The 21914-nt window shown below is 51.0% G+C and overlaps 1 protein-coding gene across 7 annotated transcripts; it reads left to right on the top strand.

The window, feature by feature from the left end:
* The first annotated feature begins 235 nt into the window (after positions 1-235).
* LOC116943251 (MAP/microtubule affinity-regulating kinase 3-like) lies at positions 236-21560 on the top strand. 7 transcript variants are annotated; one of them, XM_032955952.2, is made up of 19 exons: positions 236-490; positions 2970-3161; positions 3845-3898; positions 4021-4069; positions 4416-4481; positions 5323-5393; positions 6351-6407; positions 7611-7847; positions 8314-8433; positions 10116-10215; positions 10621-10733; positions 12453-12618; positions 13076-13320; positions 14069-14175; positions 15369-15524; positions 16294-16554; positions 17945-18021; positions 18168-18209; positions 19014-21560. In XM_032955952.2, the coding sequence occupies exons 1-19, from the start codon at positions 437-439 to the stop codon at positions 19088-19090; spliced, it is 2244 nt and encodes a 747-aa protein (XP_032811843.2). In that variant the 5' UTR covers positions 236-436; the 3' UTR covers positions 19091-21560. The 7 variants fall into 7 exon arrangements, with proteins under 7 accessions (XP_032811843.2, XP_075923788.1, XP_075923789.1 ...); XM_076067673.1 differs by lacking the exon at positions 236-490 and adding an exon at positions 747-856 and having other exon boundaries at positions 19017-21560; XM_032955951.2 differs by lacking the exon at positions 236-490 and adding an exon at positions 748-856.
* Positions 21561-21914: the final 354 nt, after the last annotated feature.

Here is a 21914-nt window from a genome sequence, read left to right as displayed (position 1 = left end):
CCCTGCGCCGCTCAGGAAAAACAACGGCGGTTCCGCCTCGCGGCCGGGTTGGATCCGGATCCCGTCCGGGTTTTTTTGCGGACCGTGAGGAACCGGATCCGGTGGGGGTGGGCGGTGGTTTGGGGCGGGTGGGGGGCATTTAAACACCTTGGGGGGCGGGGCGGGGGTAGGTGGGGGGCGGGGCGGGGGTAGGTGGGGGGCGGGGGCATTTAAACGCCTTGGGCGGGGGGGCGGGGGCACGAGGACCCGGATCTTGGAACCGGATCTCGAGCCGGGGCCCCACTCGGACCCCGCCCCGATCCCCCGCCGCGGGCCCCCGGAGAGGAGCGGCGGAGACGACGACGACGGCGGCGGCCGAGCACGACGAGGACGAGGAGGCGGGGACGTCGAGGAGTTGGTGGTGGTGGTGTAGGAGGAGGAGGCGGCACGGGACGCGATGTCGGGCCGTGGCGCCGCCGCCGCAGCAGCGGGAAGCGACCTCAAGCCCAAGGCGAGCGCCGGGGCCGCGGGAAGCAAGGGGATCGCGGCGACGGGGGCCGGGGCGGGGGGGATCAAAGGGGACCGGGTCCCGTGCGGGCGACGGTGCTAGGGGGTGGGGGGTGGGGGAGGCCTTGGGTAACGCCGAAGGAGGCGAGAGAGGCTCTGGGCCGCGGCCCCCCTCGCGCGGGAGCTTGCGCGAGGAGACCCGGCGGAGGACCCAGCGGGAGCTGTGGGCACGGAAGGGGGGAGCCGGGGCCGACGAGGGGGGGGTGGGGGGTGGCGTTAAATGGCGAATCGTGGCGCAAGACGCAGCGGCGGCGGCAGCAGAAGCGGCAGCGTCGTCGGCTTTCTCTTTCCTCCCCACGGCCCGGGCACGGTCAGGGCCGCGGCTGCACCGAGAGACGATGGTTGGGGTTGGTTGGGGGGGGTGAGGAAAACAGGAGACGACGAGGAAGGGACGACGGGGATACCCGATGGGGAAGATGGGGAGTCACGGGTTTACTGGGGGAGATGGGGGGGAGGGCGATGCTCGGGTTAGCTGGGAGAAACATCGGGATAGTGTAGACGGCGAGACAATGGGAGACGGGGACGTAGGGAATTGCTTGGTCGAGGGAGATTTTTTTTTGAGGGGGACAATTGTGGTAGACCGCGATGCAAGGGGAGAATGAAAGACGGGTGGTAACTGGGGTAGACGTCGAGACGTGTATTCTAGGGAATACGGCGAGAGGGGGAGATGGCAGGGGGAGAGCTACGAAGACCAACATATATTGTGGATGAAAGGAAGAGGTACTTGGGGGGGTGGGGGGAGGACACGGGAGTTCGGTTGGATTAAGAGGAAGCGGAATGATACAAAGGTAGGAATACACATTGACATGGTATTGCACACGAGGATTAGGGAAATTGGGTGAATGGCGCGTAGAGATTTGGGTAGAGACGGGCAGACGTGGATTGGGAAGAAGGGGGGCGGGGAAAGAGACGCGGGGAGAGAAGTCAAAAACATAGAAGATTCAATTAGATGCATGGCGAGAGACCGGCGACGGAGGAGATAGATACGAGGCGACAAGGGAACGGAAAAGACTGATTGAGGGATAGGGAGACAGAGGCGAGAGGATACATGGAGAGCCGCGATGCAGAGAGGGACAGGGAGGCAGGAGGAGCTGCCCTCACCATGGCTATCCCCTCCCCGTGGGGATGCGGATACGGGACAGCTCCACCGACCTTTGACCCCGCGCCGATGGGATCCACGGAGCGGCCATGCAAGGCCCGTGATGGCACACGCCGTGGTGATGGGGTTGGGATAATGTATGGATGGGGAGGCGTTGGTGTGTTGTCGTGGCTTGATGATCGTGCGGTATTGATGTTATTCATGCTTTTGGGGGTGAATATGGTGATTTGGTGTTGAAGTTGGGGATCGCGTTGGTGATGGAAGTAGTGATGATTTTAGGGATGGTGGAGTAGGGATGTGGTGATGGTGTTGGGAATGTAAGTGGCGATGTCGTGATGGTTTAGGTGATGGTGTGGTGATGATTTTTTTTGTGTTTGTAACTTTAACTTATTTAGCACCCTATGTCGCCAACCGTGCTAATCGGAGATAGGGGGAAGGACCACAAACTGCACAGAGATGGTGTATCGATGGTGATCATTTCGGTGTGAGTGGTCGTGGTGTATGTGGTGTGGTAGTGTTATTTTGATGTTTTTTTTATGGGGTCGAGATGGTGTGGTCGTTTTGTGGTCATGGTATGGTGATGGTGTGGTAGGGTTGTATTTATGGTGTGATAGTAGTGATGCTCTGGTAGTCTTGTAGCGATTGTGCCATTGTGCTGATAATGTGGTAGACTTATGGTGATGTTGTGGGGGATTGTGTGGTAGTGTTATGGGCATGGCATTGTTGATGTTGCAGGAGTGTCGGTTATGCTGCAGTAGTGTTGTTGATTCTGTGAGAGTGTTGTGGTAGCGTTGTGTTGATGTTGTAATGTTGTGGGAGTGTTATGGTGATAATAATGCTGTGTGGTAGCATCGTTGTTGATGCTTTGGTAGTGTTTATGGGTTGGCAGTGTTGTGGCAATGCTGTGGCAATACTGTGGCATTGTATTGATGCTGCAGTTGTGTACTGGGATGCTGCAGTAGTATTGTGGTGATGATTTGGCAACGTGCTGTGTAGCCGTGGTGTGTGGTGTACCCGTGGTGTGTGGTGGCACAGTGGTTAGCGAGCTGCACTACAAACCTGGCGACCCGAGTTTGATTCTTCCTCACGACCAGTGGTGAATATTTGAACCAGTCCCTAGGGCTACCCGAGGTCGAATCGGCCTCAAATGAGTACCTGGTGCAATGCATAAACATCGCCACTCGGAAGACAAAGATGGCTGGGCATGGTGCTGGCCACCCCCACCACCTCACGTTCCGGCCTTCATAGATCCTCGCTAGCAGCATTTGTCCCTACAGTCTGTATAAAGGCTATACGGGGGATCTTTGTCTTTGTGTGAATGCAGCACTTGTCTATGGAGGGCCGCTTTGACACGCCATCCTCCAAGTCACTGCGAGTCAATGGCTCCCGCAGTCGCAGCTCCATCGCGTGTGGGGAGGAGCTCCCCCACATCGGCAACTACCGTCTCCTAAAGACGATCGGCAAGGGCAACTTTGCCAAGGTGAAGCTGGCGAGACACATCCTCACCGGCAGAGAGGTGAGACCTTCCACCGCGACAGCGTCACTTCACGGCAATTCAAAGGGATTGCTCGGCCATGTACTTGGGTTGTCATGATATAATTTTTCACGTTACGATACAATATACATTTTGACGACGTGACGGATATCACTCCATCCTTTTCCCGTGGCCTAGTTATTGTTAGGTATTTTTATTGTGTCGTTTTTGTGTTTTGATGTCCTGTACTTCCATCAGCACATAATATGTAGCTTACTTAAAATGTATTCAACCAAAGCTTGTTCGGCAAAATCCTGCTATAAGTCTTCTAGTCATTGCAACTTTATAGTCTGTGCTGGTAACAACATGCGTGCTATCACTGACACAAGAAATAATGAACTCATTATTTGAGCTACGAAAATTATGAGGTCATCTCACCACCTTGCTGTCAATCACTTTGGCAAACATTTGACAAAACACAGATTTTTTTTGTTATGGCGAACAACCATTTGTGTAGAACCTTCATTATGGTGCTTTTGTTAATTCGTACGTATTTTGTCAATAATAAAAACATTTAAATGAGGGACAATGATCGTTATATTTTACAAAACGGACAATGCGATTTTTCGTGGACATTGTCTTCCCTGTGTATAAATGACGCTCTTTGCATCGTCACCGGGAGCACTGCCCTCGTGGCTGACAGTTGTCGCCTCTCTTCCCTATAGGTGGCCATCAAAATAATTGATAAAACTCAGCTGAACCCAACAAGTCTTCAAAAGGTACGTGCACGTTTCGTTCTGAACTCTAGACTCTATCTGTATCTTGGTAATTGCTTTGTAGCTTTCATTTACCGTACGTTGTCAGCAGGAATGATGGAAACTCTCTTTGGTTTTTTTTGCAGCTCTTCCGAGAAGTCAGGATAATGAAGTGTCTGAATCACCCCAACATCGGTAACTTCATTGCATCACTGCTGCCTGAAGGGACGGCCACACTCGCAATAATTGAAGCTCTTTTGAGTTGCTGGTCTAAAAAATAATACAGCCACACGCTCGGTTCTCTTTTGAGTTGGTGGTCCAGACAAGGCTTTTTGGTGGTCACATAACATACACACGAGGCATATCGATGGAAGTAATGGCATCCTGCAGTTTGTAAAGCGACCTTTGCGTGTCGTTATTTCTGTCGGGAAGCTCGCTCACGCACACGCCCCTTTGCGTATTTCCTGTCGCGGTTACCTGTAATGCACCGGAGCCGTCTTCAGCTACGTGACCACTTGGGTGTTTTTTTTGTGCGCGGCAGTGAAACTCTACGAGGTGATCGAGACGGAAAAGACGCTGTACCTGGTCATGGAATACGCCAGTGGTGGTGAGTGTCACCGACATGCCACGTTCATCCAGGGGGAAGCCCTCACAACATCAGCAGCAATGATGGGCAATTGGTTAGCATATTGGGTCCCTCGTGTTGACCACATTCGGGCGATGATGACGCAGCATGGAGGAATGCGTCGCAGAGTGTGTGGTGTCTCGCAAGTGGGGAACGATGGCACAAGTGCTTTCGCGCAATGAGCCACGAACCCCGGCTTATCCAAGTTCCATTCCTGGCCACGGTTAATATCGGTGGCTATTATCTGAACCAGTCCTGGGGGCTCGCATATGTCATCCTTTTTTCAAATCTAGTATGTAACTTGTGCAGTGTGTAAGCGTCATCACTGGGGAGACAAAGGCGAACGTGCGTGGTGCTGACCGCCAGAAGCGTGCATGTGAGATGTTCAATCTCAAGGGATTGTGCAGGTAAACTGTTTCATATAACCCCCACCATGTACCATTCCAGCCTTAATAGGTACTCGCTAACAGAACTTGCCCCAACAACCTACAGGGAAATCTTAAGTTTTAACAAGAGGGGGTGCCTCTTCAGACTTTGGGGGTCACTGCAACTGTGAACGGAGACCACGCTGATTTTTAACCGTGTACAGTTAAAAATCATCATGTTTGTGTGCTACTTTAATGAGGGGTGCCATTACACTTGATGCTCCGATGAATGGGGCCCCCTGTGTGTTCGAGCTCACGGCGAGTTGCATTTCCAACGAGGGCGGCGGGCCGTGCGAGTCGCTGCCTGTGAGCGGCATGAGCGACGCGCGCGCGTCTGTGTGTGTGTGTGTGACGTGTGTGTGTGTGTGACGTGCGCGCGTGTGTGTGTCGCCGCCCAGGGGAGGTGTTTGACTACCTCGTGGCACACGGGCGCATGAAGGAGAAGGAGGCACGTGCCAAGTTCCGGCAGGTGAGGCCACCTCGCCGCCCCGTGTCCAAACCGTGCCCATTGCTGGTGTAGTTGTTGAGAGTTTGTAACTTCCCACTGCTGGGCAACGGACTCGCCCCCAGCCCACCAGCTCTGCACTTTTAAATCTAGATTTAAAACGAATTTCTTTATATATGCTTTTTGTGTTTAGTTTTTGTCCTTCCCCCACACGATTTGCAACGTATGGTGCAAAATAAGTTCGACACGCATACATACACATACACCTCCCAATTTACTTCCATCCCTTCCTTTGCTCAGTTGCTCCGTACTCTGTGATATCATCTTGCTGCCGTATTTTCTGCTATGTTCCTCTGCGTTTCGCACCCATTTCTGGGACCCCACTCCAGAGTAAAATGTCTTGCTTATCTCTCATTGTGTCTCATGACGTGCGTGGCCCTCTTCCACTTGATTTATTTTGCTAGGTGTGACCCGTGTTTTTTTTCTTATTTCCTAATGCTTTAACCTATCTCTTGACTCTTGACACTCTTCTGAACTCTGGTTTCATTTTTGCTCCGAATTCGAATGTTTCTTTGCTGTATTTTAGTTAATGTTATTCTTGGTTCTTTCGGTAAAGTCACATAATAAAAATATATTATTTTATTGTTTCACTTCTACGTGACTTTACCGAAAGAACCAAGAATATGAATCCCTGCAGTCACGAAAGCTTTAAATCAAAATTTAGTTAATGTTATTACTTTTATTATATTTGGTGACCCAGGTCACTGGTGCAAACGAGAGATGATCCTGGTCTCCTTGAGTTCTCACCTGGAAAAAAAAATAACTTTTAAGCTTGAATCATTTGCACCCTCCACAGTGCTGTAAGAGTTGGAAGTTGGGAAGGTGCCTGAGAGTCTGGCGGACGTCATATCGCAGCCGTGTAACAGCATGCAGATGACATCTCATTACTGTCATCCCGTGGCCCCTTTGCTGTGTTTACAGATCGTGTCTGCTGTGCAGTACTGTCACCAGAAGAACATTGTGCACAGGGATCTGAAGGTGCGTTTGTTCACAGTCGAGCTCTCCCATGGCTGATGTAATGCACGGGCAGAGCTTAATTTTTCACTGACATTTTCCGGGTAGGCTGGTCGGCTGGACCACTAAACTAAACTATTGTTTATTCTATCAGGTAAGGCCCACTGAGCTGTATAGCTCTTTTTCAGAAGTGACCTGGCCACAAATGATAGCTCAGCGAAGTGGCTTATCACGTAGGCATTTATAGCAGCCAAATACTCTGAAAGCATGTTTCTAAATGTGGAGGGAAAAACCGGAGGACCTGCAAAAAAATCCACGCGACCATGAGGAGAACCTGACAACTCCAATTATACAGACTTCAGGGTCGGGATCGAACCCACAACCTTCTTATACCAGGCGAGGTAGTTAACATCTTGCCACAGTAACTTGTAGCCACAATAATAAGAGGTGGTATCCTGGATGTGTTGCGCCAGATGCGGAATATTTTCCAGGTCCCCTGACCCGAAACAAACCCGGCTGAAATTTATCTCATCTGAGCATTAATCACTGCAAGTTATTGACAGCGCAGCGTGATTAACTTACTCGTATCACTAATAATCGACTTTATCGCCATTGGCATCAGCTGGTCCGGTGTTTTAAACCAGCTGTGCGCGGGCGCTGTGTGTGATCTGTGATTGGCTGTGCGTGCTGCAGTGTTATTTGGATAATTTTTCTGCTGTAAATTTCCACATAAGCCACTTTGCTGAACTTTTGTTTTGTGGCCAGGTCGCTTCTGAAAAATAAGTTAATACCTCCGTGGGCTTTGCATGGTGGGATAGAGATGGGTTTTCTATTTATTTGTATGTTTTTGGGTGACTTGTTTGCCTTTCCTGCACTTTGCTCTACTGTCGTGTTTTGTACTTTTTGTTGTTGTGATGGTCTTACCCTCCCCTACTGGAAATCTATGCAAAAGAGCTTCATAGCTTATCGGATTCCTCCATTATTAGTACATTTTTTTATTCTGTTAATTCCATTATCGGAACCAGTGATTTGACAAAAACATTCTTCAACGAATGTTTCTTTTCTTGCCCTAGTCAACGATGACCACCGGTGGACGAAAATCGTCGAGCGTGACGATGATCACGACCACCAACTAAATACCACAGCGTGACTGACTGCGACTAACTCCGACGAGCCTGGACGAAGACGCAAACTGATGATGACAATGACGATGTTGGCCGTCCACAGGCAGAAAACCTTCTCTTGGATGTGGACATGCACATCAAAATCGCTGACTTTGGCTTCAGCAACGAGTTCACGCTCGTCAACAAGCTGGACACGTTCTGCGGGAGCCCCCCCTACGCCGCGCCAGAGCTCTTCCAGGGCAAGAAGTACGACGGGCCCGAGGTGGACGTCTGGAGCCTCGGAGTCATCCTCTACACGCTCGTCAGCGGGTCGCTGCCCTTCGACGGCCAGAACCTGAAGGTGTGCGGGAGTGGGGGATGAGGACACAGGCAGGTGCAGTGAGCACGTGGTGTGGGTTGTGTGTGTGTGTGCGTGCGTGCTATGGGTAGTGAGTACATGTGCGTTGTGTACATGGGATGTGGGTAAGTGGTGTGTCATGTGGTGTGCATGTGTGTTGAAGGTCATTTTATTTTTATTTTACCAGGGCATTTTTTTGTGTCATTTGTGGCCAGGTCAGAAGCGACTTGGCCGCAAATGATAGCTCACCGAAGTGGCTTATGTGAAAATTTTACAGCAGCCAAATACTCTAAACACACGTTTCTAAATGAGCGCATGATGTGGGTTGTGGTGGGCACACGGTGGTTTGTGTGTGTGTGTTTGTATATTGCGGGGTAGTGAGTGAGCGTTGTAGGTTGTGTTCGCGCGCTGCGGGGTCGTGAGCGCGCGCCGCGGGCGGGGGTGGTGAATTCAGCTCTTGGTTGCGTAGGAGTTGCGGGAGAAGGTTCTGCGCGGCAAGTACCGCATCCCCTTCTACATGTCCACCGACTGTGAGAATCTACTCAAGCGCTTCCTGGTGCTCAATCCAATCAAGCGGGGAAGCCTAGAGGTGAGATCGGTGCCCTCCTGGCCCCTTGTACTCTTTCCCCTTGACATCAACATTGCAGGCGCTCGTTTGAGTTTGTTGATAGCGAGCGGCAGCACCATGGGTACTGTTCGGAGCTGGCCTATCTGTACCCTACATTACGTGACCCTCGTAGGAGATAACAAGAAGATAGTTCGGGGGAAAACTAAAAAAAGTGTCTGCACTGTTACCATGTGTGCTGCCGGACAGGAGGTGATGGGAAGGACTTGGAGACGTCATTGACATTATCGGCCGTGGTTTCTATGGGGTTTTCCCGCCTTCACAGGAGGCATTATGTACAGCCATTTTTAAAGGGGCCTGAGTAACCGACCACAGAGTAGTTATTTCAATACTTTGTCTTTTAATCCACTCGACCAATTCAACGTCCCAGCCCTAAATGCTGTGTTATAATCGGTTGGTGCACGCAGCGTTGAGAGGTCGCCACCAGACATAATGATTCATGGCGCACCCCCCGGCCACTTGAGGTCACCATTCGATTGTGGGATTGCGTTTTTCTTTGACCTTGTCGCGCTCTCTCGGCCGGCATTGCCCGTGTTGTCTGTTTGCTCGTTTTTTTTTCCCTGTCCTGCCCACTCTTATCAGCTTGAGGGGCAATTACCATAAATGCACATACCATTTTTACATTGTTAATAATTTATATGCGTATTATTTGATGCATGCATCATGTTTGAATACATTAATTATTACATACTTAGTCGGCTGGACATTCTTATTATCCACTGCTGCCCCCATACACTAGCATTCCCATCCCCCAGATGTCCGTGCTGTTGACTTCCTGCCGCTGTTCAAGGCCAGGCTCAAGACCTTCCTCTTACCTCCTGCCTATGACCTCTGTCTCTCTCTAAAATAAATATTCCCACTGTTATCTGCAGTTTCGTTGAGGTACGGTCGAATGTAGACGCTACGAAAATTCACGTTATCGAAAAACGGTCCATAATGTGACGTTATCCTGAGTGTGCATACAAGCGTACATTTCGCTGCCGGATGAAAGGTTTTTTTTTTAGTCATTGAAAGAAAATGCCTTTATGACTGATTTATAATGATGAGTTATATAAATTAGGCATGTAATGATTAATTTTCCCTACTATTTGATACATTCAATTCAGGAATCGATTCCTTGGTTTAACATTGTCATGCCCCTAGTCGATACAGGGTGTTAAAGGGATTTCCTGTTCATGTGAGTATTGAGGTGATGGTCATCTCACCAGTTTACAGCCCTGAGCTAGTGGCAGAAATTCCACATTCCTATGGCGGCGGGGCGAGTATCCATTGGAATGCTTCTGTTGTCTTCCCCAAAAATTGTTACTTGTTTTAACAAGGAAATGATGGCTTAAGAAAGCCAACAACCGGGATTTTAACTCTCCAACCTTCCTGTCTGATTGGGAGCTGCTTGCTCAACCACTCGGCCACGTGGCCAGCCACAGGGGTTGTGTCAGCTGATGGAGTGTAACGTATACAAATCGAAAAATGACAGATTCGGTCACGGTCAGATGCGTGTGTCGCGAGCGTAACCATTGATTGGTCAACCGACAACAAACGGATGCATCGTTCGGCCCTCCCCCGGTGTTAAATGTTCAGTGCCGGAGGGATTGTGTGACGGTGGTCCCTGCGTGTCCTGTATGCCCGCGCGACGCGCGTCTGTGCAGCAAATCATGCGCGACAGGTGGATGAACGTGGGTCACGAGGAGGACGAGCTGAAACCCTACCAGGAGCCCGAGCTTGACATCAACGATCAGAAAAGGATCGGTAAATCCACAGTACTTGTATTTATAGTGGTTTCAAATCTCTTACTGATTCACTCTGGCAACTGTGTAGACGCTTTGTTTCTGCGAGGATGCACAATAATCTAAACCGGTTCGTGGAAAATTATCTACCTTGAACACTAGACCAGGTACGTTCTTAACGATCCACACTGGCACTGTAGACTCATTACATCTCGCGAGGATCCACACTGACGCACTCGACTTGTATAAAACTATCCACACAAACATGCTCGAGTTGGTTACATCTGTAACGATGTGCACCGGCACTGTAGACTGGGCTGATCTGTAATCATTCACACCGACGCCCTGTTATGAAGCCCGGTCACTTAAACCGACAGTTTAGCTCGGTTTCGTTGACGCGTTGCTCTACGTGTTTTTTGTGTGGCAGAGATAATGATTGGCATGGGCTACACGATGGATGAGATTGTGGGATCTCTTTCTGCAAAAAAGTATGATGAGATCATGGCCACGTACCTTCTGCTGGGAAACAAGAGCCCTGACGTAAGTGTCTGCTGTGGTACAAGAGCCGCTGAGAGGTTGGCGGAGCTGTGTGATTGTGTAATGTGGTGGTGTCGCGGTTAGCGCACTGCGCTACAAACCCGGCGACCAGAGCCTGATTCCCGCTCACGGCCAACATCGGTGACAATTATCTGAACTGGTCCTGGGCCTCCCCTAGGTCGGCGCAGCCTCAAATGAGTACTTGATGCAATATTTAAACATCACCACTAGGGAATCCAAGGGGGCCAGGCGTTGTGCTGGCCAACCCACCCCCTCGTGTGCCGCGCCAGCTGTTATAGATGCTTGCTCATAACTCTTGCCCCAAAAGTATGTAAATGCTATACGGAGGGATCTTTGTATTTGTCTTTGATAGTGTGTATAGTGTGTCGTGTGTTCTAAAAGTCTGTTAAAACTACACAGGGGATGGTTGTCTTTGTATATCCGCTTGTCTAGAAAAACAAACCCAGTTAACCCGACCTCAGTACCAGACTGCAACACTAGCGAGTAATTACTAATGCCGCTTTTAGGGAGAGGCTGATGTTAATTGGCCGACTCCCCTCATGGAACGCTCAGTGGCAGCTGATCTGGCATGTCGCTGGCTGATGTGCCATCTGCTGGGGACGTGCGTCAAGCGATTTGGAGCCTGAGACCATCATATGTAATTGTGTATTTTTGTATGTGATTGTGTGTGGTTTTATAAGTGTGTGCGTGTGATTGTGGGGAGTGGTAGCATCGTGGTTAGCATACTCGAGTTTGATTCCTGCTCACGGCCAACACCAATGACAAACATCTGAAGCGGTCCTAGGTCTCCCCTTGGTCAATTGGGCTTTAAATGAGTACTTGGTACAGTGTGTAAACATTAGCATTGGGGAGACAAAGGCGGCCAGATGTGGTGCTGGCTCACCCATCCCTTCGTGTGCCGTGCTGGCCTTCATAGATGCTTGCTTAACATCACTTGCCTCAACAGTCTGCTAAAAGCCTTTTTATATATAAGTAATATTTTTTTGTACTTTTTAAAAACACGCTTTAATGAAATGTACCGTACTAATGGAAGAACTCCATGACTCCAGGAAGTGGCCCCGAAGCTTGCCATAACGTAAGGGGACCGTGGTTATGTACAGCCACAATGTCAGTTTACCGTGGACAATTAGAGCCAAGCCGAAACATAACATAAAAAAAGAATGTTTTAAAATATATATATTTATTATAGAATATAGTCTTGTCATCAGTATGACATAAGTATACCAAGTTTGCAGTCAATAGCACATTGGGAAGTGGGTAAAAATTGAGTTACAAGATTTGAGGATACAACCACAACAGACAGTGAGTTAAATAAAAGCGTGAAATAATAAAAGGGAAATTTGTGAATGTGTGTCTGTTCAATCTTGAAATTTGGCATGTGGGTAGCTTCCAGACTGTACACAATGCAAAAAGTATAAAAAATAGACTTTTGTATTTTGGGGGTGAGGGGGTGCAATAATGGATATATTTTGCACGGCAAGTGAGCAGTGACGTCACATCTGTGATGTCACCTGCATGCGGCAGCGTCACGCAGTGTGCCTGCTGACGTCACGCATCCCCCCCCACCCTCCGCGTAGGCCGTGTATTAATCCAAGACAAGAATCCAAGTCCCGGGCGAAGCCGGGTAGTAAAGCTAGTGGGGCATATTTGTCTTTGTGTGTTTGGTTGTTTGATAGCGATTGTGTTTGACGGCTACTACAGAGTGGCCGTAACTCATGGTCGGGGAGCACCCTCTCGCTGCCAAAGCTACGTGGGGGAACAGAGGGCGGAGGTGGGGGCCTGGGCCCCTCCCCCTCTCCCTCCGTTTCTCGAGTGCAACGCAGCGTCACCACCAACCAGAAGAACCGGCAGCGTGCCAACGACAACCGTGAGTGCCCATTCCCTTCACACAGTGCCCTGCCCCACTCGTGGTAACGTTGCGTCCATCCGACCTTCATTCCAGCCAATAACAGTGCTTTTGAGTGTCTGCGTTCGTTCGTACCACCCCCGTGCTTGGGGTGCGCCGCAGTGGTGAGATCTTAATCACCTCGCCTGGTGTACAGGAAGTTGTGGGTTCGATCCCGTCCCTGACCACCTGTAAATTTGGAATTTGTGTGTCTCTCCCGTGGTCACGTGGATTTTCCTCCAGGTCCTTCGGGTTTTTCCCTCCACATTTAGAATCAACATGCGTTTAGAGTATGTGGCTGCTATACATTTCGACATAAGCCACTTCGTTTGAGCTATCATTTGTGATAGCCAGGTCGCTTCTGAAAAAGAGCTATACTTTTATAGATTCTGCTCATCTGCGTTGCCCGACGCCCGCCGTGTCCCGATTTTTGTTGCAGCGGGCCTCACGATCCCCACGTCGACGTCGTACATCCGGCGCAGCCAGACCAACACGTCAGAGCTGGAGCGCGGCGGCGGCGGCGGCGGCGGCGGCACCGACGGGAGCGCAACGTCGCGGCGCTGGGCCAACTCGAGCGCGTCCACGAGGCGCACGGACCCCGCCACAAGCCCCCTGCTGGGCAAGCAGACGAGTCCCACCAAGACGCCCAGCTCCAACCGCAAGAAGGCGTCCGCCATACCCACCGTACGTTCGCGCTCGTGCTCCCTTCCCTCCACGCGGATATCGCAATGCTGCTTCTGTGAGATCCCCTTCAAGTGACCTCTTATCTGCAGAGTAAAGGGGCGGCACTTTTTCACTCGCCCTGCCACATAGAGTAATGTTCGTCTAGCGACGGTAAAACCAATCGTTGATCCAAATAAAGCATAGGACCAAATTTTACATCTTTTTTTATTTTTTGCAATCTGGACTAAGATTATATCATCCCAGTTTTTAATCACAGGATGGCCAAAACCTGGATTCAAACCCAGGACCTCAGTGGTGTGCCAGCTCAGTCCCTTTGACCTGTGAGTCACCCGGCCACCTCGGTGTCGTACTTGTGTGAAAAGAAGGCATTACCCAAAAAACAAATAGCCCTTGCAGATGGATCCCGTGGCTGTGTCCCACACAGTAGTCTGGCACCATTGAAAATCTTTATTCATGTACCCCAGTCAAGTGTGGCGCTGTCACACTGGCAGCTTCACCGCATTGACGCATTACAACGTATTGGCGCGTCGTCGCAGCGATTTCGCCGGAGTGCCTCTTTATTGACGGCACTCGAGACCGGTAGGAGTGCGGCGTTGAGAGCCGCTCGTGGATTTCGAGGCACGGCGCGTCGCAGATACGTGGCGGCGTTTGTGCGGAGTGCGTGCGGAGTGCATGCGGCGCGAGGGCTCCTCGCTCTGCAGTTGTGCGGAGCCTGGGCCAGGACTCAGGTGCTCGTTGTGGGTTTCAGAGTGATGCGGCCCCACTGCCCAGCAGCATCATCCGGCGCAACACCTACATCTGCGAGCGCAGCAGCGGCGAGCGCCACCCCTCCACGCACAACGGCAAGGACGCCGGGTGGGTGGAGAACCTCCGCACCTGCACTCACAGGCACCGCACTCATTCTCAATCGCACCCGCACGCCTTCTCGCAGGCACCGCACTACACGCTCGCAAGCACGGCACTACGCTCAGAGGAATCGCACTGCACTCGCAGGCACCGTGCAAAGTTGTCACGTGTCCCCTTGCCTGGAGATCACAGACGCCACACCCACCATATCCCTTAGCACACACCGACACACCCAGCAGGGCTTGGTGAGTGCTTCTGCATTGCATAAACTTTAATCCATCTCCATGCAGCCGTACCATCATTCTTCATTGAGCATATGCATTGCCTTTGTGCCATTGATTTATTTGTATTATTTGCCTGGCATTTTGTCCCCCTTTTATCTGTGACGTTTCCATGCATGGGATATTATGAATGAGACATTAGAGGGGGGAGGTGTTGGTTCTGAGAGAGTTGCCTAGCCATGCCGCGGAAGTCACGTGCAACGTGTGGTGTCAAGACGCACGTTGAATGCATTGCATAAACCAATTTCCCCACACCCAGTCCAGCTGGGCCCCGAGCCAGATGCGGATGTTATGCAAGACCAGTAGCACGGCTCTTGTTTCTGGCTTCACACGGCAAATAGCCAGTAGAAAAACACGCATGTTGTGCTGGCCCTGTGCTAGCATGGCTCAGATGTGAAAGTGGAAAAGGGGTATGAGACAACAGGGAATGGCCAAGGTCTGGGCTATCCAATTAGACACGTTATTGATTGCTGTACTAATTATCAGTTCGATTACACAATGAATCGGATTACACATGAATAGTTAGAAAAAGTCTTGCCTCTTCTCCAACGTGTGCCGCTGAACTGGAGGTGATGGGCAGGGCTTGGTGATGTCATCAGCATCACCACGCAAGTGACACCGAGCGTGGCTTGTAGGGGTCAACTGCCATTTTTAATTGGGGCCCGAGTTATCAACCACAAAAAAAGTAGTTGCTTTAATATATTTATTGATTAATCAACTTAATCGACTCATTGCCCTGGCTCTAGATCATCGGCCATGGCCGCAACCGAGTAGTGTTTGTGGTTTCGCGAGCGTCGTGTGTTTATTTTCCCCGTGTGCGCGCGCGTGGGTGCTGACCGCCACGTTTATTTCTCCCCTCGGTTTTTTTTGCGCGTGGTTTCCACGTTTGTGTTCGCGGTGCGCCGTGGGCTATATTATTAGCCCCCCTGTTGCCGCCATCCCAAGCTCCGGTTCCATCCCACCCACCACCTCGCGCCCCATCCGCCATTACAAAACCGTGTCTCCAGCCACAGCCAGCCGCCCCTCCCGGACCGCCCTGCAACGCATCGAGGACCGCGATGCCCCGCCACGATCAAAGTAAGCCGCCGTCGCTACTGCCGGTTGCCTGCACACGCCCGTGGGGGGGCGTGGGGTGGGTTTACCCCCCACGGGGTCCTCCAGCTCTGGGCCCTTTGGCAAGACGACGCTGGGGCTTTTTGAGTCCCGTCGAGAAACTGCCCCGGCACGGACAACCCCCGACGGTTACAAGCGTTGCCGCGATGGCGACGATGCAATTTTCGGTTGCATTCTTGTCGCGTTTGTTTTTGTGATTTGCGGTACTTCCGGTCCGACTACAGTTTCGTAACGGCAGTTCACGCAACATAACCTGCCACGAGTCTTACAAATCCTTTATAAGTTAGCGATCTGTTCTGCTTCTAATGCACCTAATGTGAGTTACACAAGACAAGATTAAATAAATTATTGAACTCGTAAATGGTGGTATGCAACCGCTATGCTGGAAATTACGTGAGAAAACACTTATTTAATGAATAAAATGCATTAAACATTTTGATTAGTTTCTTCATTTAATATTTTCAGGAATATAAAATCTTTTAAGAGAATTAAAATGAGCGATTTTTAGGATCGCGATAGTTAACCACACTTATAGGTACGACTCTCCTGGATTTTATATCGAACGACAAATAGTTTTGCCGTATTGCGGCAGACCTCGTTACGACACTTAATTCATGTCGTACCGCCGGTGCCCCCCTTCGCTGTCGTCCGGTCGGTGCTGCCCTCTGCGCCCTCTCGTTTCCCTCCACCCCCGCGTTCGCTCACCTGCCCGGTGGTGGTGCTGCCACCGCAGCTCCGTCCTGGGCCAGCGCATCCCGGCCATGTCGCCGTCCACGCACAGCATCAACAACAACGCGCCGGAGACGGGCTACTTTTCGCGGGGTGTGTCGGCACGCAACACCGTGCACGGGGGCCAGCTGCCCGAGACGGCGCGGAGCGCGGCCTACAACGCGCCGCCGTCGCCCTCCCTCTCCCACGACCACGAGGCACTGTCCCAGTCTCGCCGCGGCCCCTCCACCATCTTCTCCAAGCTCACCTCCAAGTTCAGCCGCAGGTAGAGATGCAGCGGCGGCAACAGTGGCGGCAGCATTGCATGTGCCCTGGCGAGCACACGCACATGGGGCTCTCTCACATGCAACCTCGAGCGCCATCTTAGGCGTGGATTTTTACCCTGCTGCCCTACTCGTGCAAACAGGCTTAGAGGTGGGCAAGGCTAGTTGGTGGTTGCCGAGCTTCGTCTGTGCCGGGGTTTTCGGCGTGCCAAAGATTCCTTCTGTAGGATTGCACGGCTGCGCTTCCAGCTGCCGTGTTATGACCGCATTAGAGATGGGAGCCACTGCATGTGGTTTACTGTAGCCGTTGGTTTGGCCCGATTTTGAGAGTGTGGGGCACACCGCGGTGCGGACGCCTTCGTCTGCGTGAACAGAATTTGCTACGCAGCGTCTCGTCAATTATAAACTCCGCTTACGAGGAATGTTGCCACGACGGTTGGAATGTGCATCTGAACGTTACCGCCTGTGCGCAGCGTGCGGTATTACGAAGCGCTGCTTTGCTAGTGGTTGGGAGGATTGCAATAATTTGTATTGAATGCATCGTGTATTTTGGCACTTTAAATTTTGAGTGAAAGCGATAATATGACTCTTGGGTTTCTACCCGAATCATATCAACTGGCTGATGCCTCATTTCGTTGAGGTAGAATTGTTGATTTTTTTCAAAGCTATTTCCAGAAGGCTTGCTTGGCGTTGTGAGTGTGTGCAGTGTGGTAAATATCTTTCCTTGTCCTGCAAAAATTGTTCCATGTGAGAAGTCTTTTCTAGCTATTCCAAAGAAAGCATGAGTTCCGACATCTATCTTAACTGTCAGAAGCTTTTTAGGTGCTAATAAGTGTTGTTGCTTGTACAGAAGCTATGCTGAGGATTTTGTCTGGCATTAAGGAATCTTGTCTGGCATTTAGGGATCTTGTCAGGCATTTAAGGGTCTTGTCAAGTGTAGTCTTAACATTATTAACATGTATATACCCAGGAATGTCTCGCTGTGAATATTAATACATATTTTAGGAGGATCCTGCTCAGTTTTGTTGTAGGGGGCATTGTCGCTATGTGTTTTCCAATTCAGAAATTTGAGGGTAATTTAAAATGTTGTCTTGGAATCTTGTCAGGTGTGTATCAGGTGTTTGAGAGGGTGCTAAGCTTTGTTGCATGCTTAGAATATTTGCCTGGTTATAAGCAGTGATTTAAGCAGTTTGACAGTTAGTTATTGATGTTGTGAGTTGTTGACATAATTTCTACATGTTGAGAAGTTTTTTTGTCAGGCATAGAGAGTGTTAGGTGTGCAGGGGTCTTGTTAGGTGTGTAGGGATCCTGTCAGGTGTGTAGGGATCTTGTCAGGTGTGTAGAGGTCCTGTCAGCTGTTTAGAAGCCTCGCCGCCTGGTATTTGTGTCCAGAGTCACGATGGACCCTCCCAAGAGCGCCTCCGCGCATGCCCCTGCCGTGACCAGCACCCCGGGTGCCAAGACCGCCCGTACGTCTCCTTCCTAATGTTCGCTATCAAGAGTGTGTGGCGGTTGGTGCTCAATCACTCCTTGAGCCTCTGTGCTTCTTCACGTAGCCTACCCCTGCTGCCGCTGCTGCCTGCTCGACTGACTTTTGTGTTTTCTCATTTTGAAGGTCCACAGCCCGGAGTTAAAGAGCCAGACCTGAAAGTCCAAGGTAACAAATTCTGAGCACATTGACGTTAGTGGCGTGCCTTTCGTCGGCACCCGCATAATGCAATCGCGTCAGCTGCATGCAGAGATTGCACGTGTAAAAAAAAAAGTACAGGCACTTCCTGCTGAGGTCATCGGGCAGCTATCCCAGACACGGTGAGTAGGACCCCAATCCCGAGCAGGCTCTGCTTGAAATCGCTGCCCTGTGCCATGTGCCAGGAATTCCCAGAGCTCCTCTGTTTCATCATTTATTTTTTGGGTGAGGCCACATTACCGTCTGGCAAAAAAAAATTTCCATTAACGAGTACTTGCGTTTAATGCACCAATTATGGTTTCGGCTCAAGTTGAAGCGCATTCCTTTCAACCAAATACAGCGATTTAGATTCGATGTTTCGCACTAAACTTTTCCAGCCGTCTTCAGGACAAGATCCAGGTTGCCTGACCCAAAAATCAACTACGAGTCATAATGTTGGCTGCCAAAACCTACACGTTAAGCTCCTATGTTAGATTCAAGTTTTTCGCAACATTTTAACTGTTTGCAGACCGCCTCAGGCAGGCAGGCTGTTTCCTGAATTTTAAATTGTTACAGTTCATATATCTTGGACTTAAAACAGCTTTACAGCCATAAATGCATATGCGCATGCGGTCGCTCACGCGCACGTGTCGTCGTGCGGTGCGCGCGGTGCCCACCGAGAGCACCTTTTTTTGGCCACGGTGCCGGTTAAACGGCGTCGGGGACGTAAGTCATGCTGGCGTTGCTCGTGAGCGAGCGAGCCGTGCTTGCTTACGTCGGGTGGTTTTGTTGCAGTAGCTACATATCTGGGAATTCGAAAGACCAAGTCGAAGAAGCAGGGGCCCAGCCAGCCAACCTCGCCGGGGGTGTGACGCCTGCCCCCCCGCCACCCCCGCCACCCCCGCGCCGCCCGCTCGCTCACCTGCCCGGCTCAGGGCCCCAGCGGGCTTACGGGATTTGCTTCCGGCTGCCGGCTGTTCACGGGCCAGTCAGTGTTTGGTCTCCTGCCCTGGCTGTCTGGTTACTGGACATTGACTTGAGGAGAGCCTGGTCGGTCAGCTGGTTTGGTTCCTGAACCCAGGTACCCGGTTTAGTGCTTCTCCTCCCGCTGTGCGCTGTCCTAACACTTGATGAGCACTTTGTTTTGAGTCTTGGCCTGCCTAGCCAGCTGTAGCTGGCCGGGCTGGCTGGCTTGCTGGTTGTCTGGCTATCTGTGGTTGGCCCGAGTGGCTGATGGCTGACTGGTTGGCCGTGCGGATGGCTGGTTGGCTGACTGGTTGGCTGACTGGTTGGCTGTGCGGATGACTGGTTGGCTGACTGGTTGGTTGTGCGGATGGCTGGTTGGCTGTCTGGCTGGTTGGCTGTGCGGTTGGCTGGTTGGCTGACTGGCTGGTTGGTTGTGCGGTTGGCTGGTTTGCTGACCGGCTGGTTTGCTGACCGGCTGGTTTGCTGACCGGCTGGTTTGCTGACCGGCTGGTTTGCTGACCGGCTGACCGGCTGAACGGCTGTCCGGCTGGTTGCTTGTGTGGATGGTTGTGTGGATGGCTGTCTGGTGTGTGTGTTTGATGCTCAGCTGCTATTGTGACTGGCTAGCCGCCTGTCTCAATAAGTTACCCCCCCCCTTCCTATCCTGGGGAGGGGTGGTGGGGGGGCAGGTTAAAAGCTGAAAATACTTTTGATACCAGGGTAGATTGGCAGAACAAAGGCAGGATTAAAAAAAGAGATGTAAATATTATAAGAATATGGGGATTTCAATCATTTGTTTGCACAAAGCTGTGAAGTCATAAACAAATTTAAAGCATTTGGAAAGTCTTCCTTATGAATAGTGTTTGAGTAGATATGATAATTATTGAGACTGACCTAATGTATGTGGCTGTAGCTTGTTTGGGTGAGAGGGTGAAGGGGGGGGGGCCCGGGGGTGGTGGTGAGAGCACGCAGCTCGTGATGTCACAGCGAGAGTGCGAACGCCTTTTAGGACAAGAGGAAGCGCAGCCTCTGTGCCAGTGTTAGGGGGACGGTGCTCAGAGCGGTTCTGTACATACAGGCGACGCCTGCAAAAGGCAGTTGGAGGCAGGTGCGCACATTCCAGCACGGAGTCGAGGGTCAGGTGTACGAGTTTATGCCTATGCCAAACAGTTGACTTCTTCAAGTTTAACCGAGGAGTCTAAAAATAGCCAACTTGGGAGAAAAAATAAAAACTTGATTCTGTACATTTCCTGTCTTGGGAGGAAGTTGTGTGTAGTGGGGGGGGGGGGGTGGCGACCGCGCGTGTCCGTCGTACGCGTGCGTGGGTGGCGGCAAACCGGGGTCGCACGCAGACGAACAACACTTTGCAGCTATAAACACGCGGAGCAATGCAAGGATCCTCCTCCTCTTCTCGGATGATCCCCTTTGGCAGTGAAGCTCCACCTTCCTTATCAACGTCACGTTAACGCTGTCGTGAAAATCGCACCCACGGTCAAATCGCTCTGAAATTTCTCCGGATCTCGCCAAAGTATACGGAAGTTATGAGAGCAGGGTTGAGCCTGGATTGTAATGCGGAAGGGAGACTGCCAGGTAATACCAGGTGTTGTAGGATTTGGGGCTGGAAAGTTGCTAGGAGGTCGGCCGTACAGAAAATTGGTTCTCTGGAATCCTATCTGTGCGGATCTGAGTGTGATCCTTTGTACGCGTAAGTTTTTCCTGGGTATACCAGTTTTCTCCCGCACGAAGCCAAAACACTCGTTTATATAATTGGCCAAACATCCCAATGTAGTGGGACCCTGCTGAAATACGAGTCATGAGACTGGTGAGGACTTCCTGGTCCAGGAACATTTCCATAATCATTGTACAAAGTTACCAGCACGAGACGCGGGGCAGGTGGGGGTGCATGGGCTGGGTCTCACTGCCAAGTTGACTCTCTGAGCCTTGCCTGGAGGCTCTGTCCTTTGTACTCCTCCCTCCCATAAGTCCCCAGTCTCAGCTATCAAACTACTGCTCCCCCTCCCTTCCCCGACTCTACCCACTCCCTCCACCCTGCCCCCCAACCCCCTCCACCCTACCCCCCCCCACACCCCCTCCACCCTGCCCCCCTCCCTTACCCATGTGCGATCCCTGCTGGTTTGAGCTCACCCTAATCATGTTTTGTGAAATATGAATATTTGGGGCTGTACATAATCCTGTAATAATCCTCACAGGTCACTCTGTCATCTTGTGTAGTTTCATTGTCTTTACTACTTTTTTGCTTTTCTTTTTCTCAAAAAAAAAGTTTTAAATGAGTGGCTTGGTTGTCAATAAAAAAAAAACTGTAGTTCTTTCATGTGAACGTGTAATAAACGTGACGTAAATTATGCACTTGCCAAATTTATTTGCCCTGGTTTTGCTTCTGCTTGCCGATGCGCGGATGGGTGCGCGCGCATGCGCGCCCACGTGTGTGTGTGTGCGTGTGCCGCCCTGCGTCACACCGGGGTGCTCTTGTGAAGCAGCTGCCCTTTTGTGCCGGCAGGTTAATTAAAGGCACGAGAGTAATAACTATACTTGACCAACCTTCACCGTCTCTGTTACTATATTCTCGAGATCACAGGAGGCACTTGTTTGTTGCCGTCTAATTTAAAGGAACGTTTTTTTGGGCGGGTGCAACTTCGAATTGTTCGTGCGCGTGTGACCAGAATTGTACAAGTATTGTAACTAGGCCCAAGTTTGGGATGCCTTTTACTT

Source organism: Petromyzon marinus, chromosome 17, assembly GCF_048934315.1.
Source record: "Petromyzon marinus isolate PM22_M1 ecotype Great Lakes invasive population chromosome 17, UKy_Petmar_22M1.pri1.0, whole genome shotgun sequence".
NCBI classification, from domain to species: Eukaryota; Metazoa; Chordata; class Hyperoartia; order Petromyzontiformes; family Petromyzontidae; genus Petromyzon; species Petromyzon marinus.
Note: the sequence above shows the minus strand (reverse complement) of the source record. Positions and strands in the feature narration are given on the sequence as shown.

What these genes read in the sequence shown, in the direction of transcription:
- LOC116943251 (XM_032955951.2), top strand. Translation starts at nt 767, where the DNA reads ATGGCGAATCGTGGCGCAAGACGCAGCGGCGGCGGCAGCAGAAGCGGC. An exon ending in TCTGAATCACCCCAACATCG is followed by an intron (nt 4,070 to 4,415) that starts GTAACTTCATTG and finishes TGTGCGCGGCAG; the next exon opens with TGAAACTCTACGAGGTGATC. An exon ending in GCAGCGTGCCAACGACAACC is followed by an intron (nt 12,619 to 13,075) that starts GTGAGTGCCCAT and finishes TTTTTGTTGCAG; the next exon opens with CGGGCCTCACGATCCCCACG.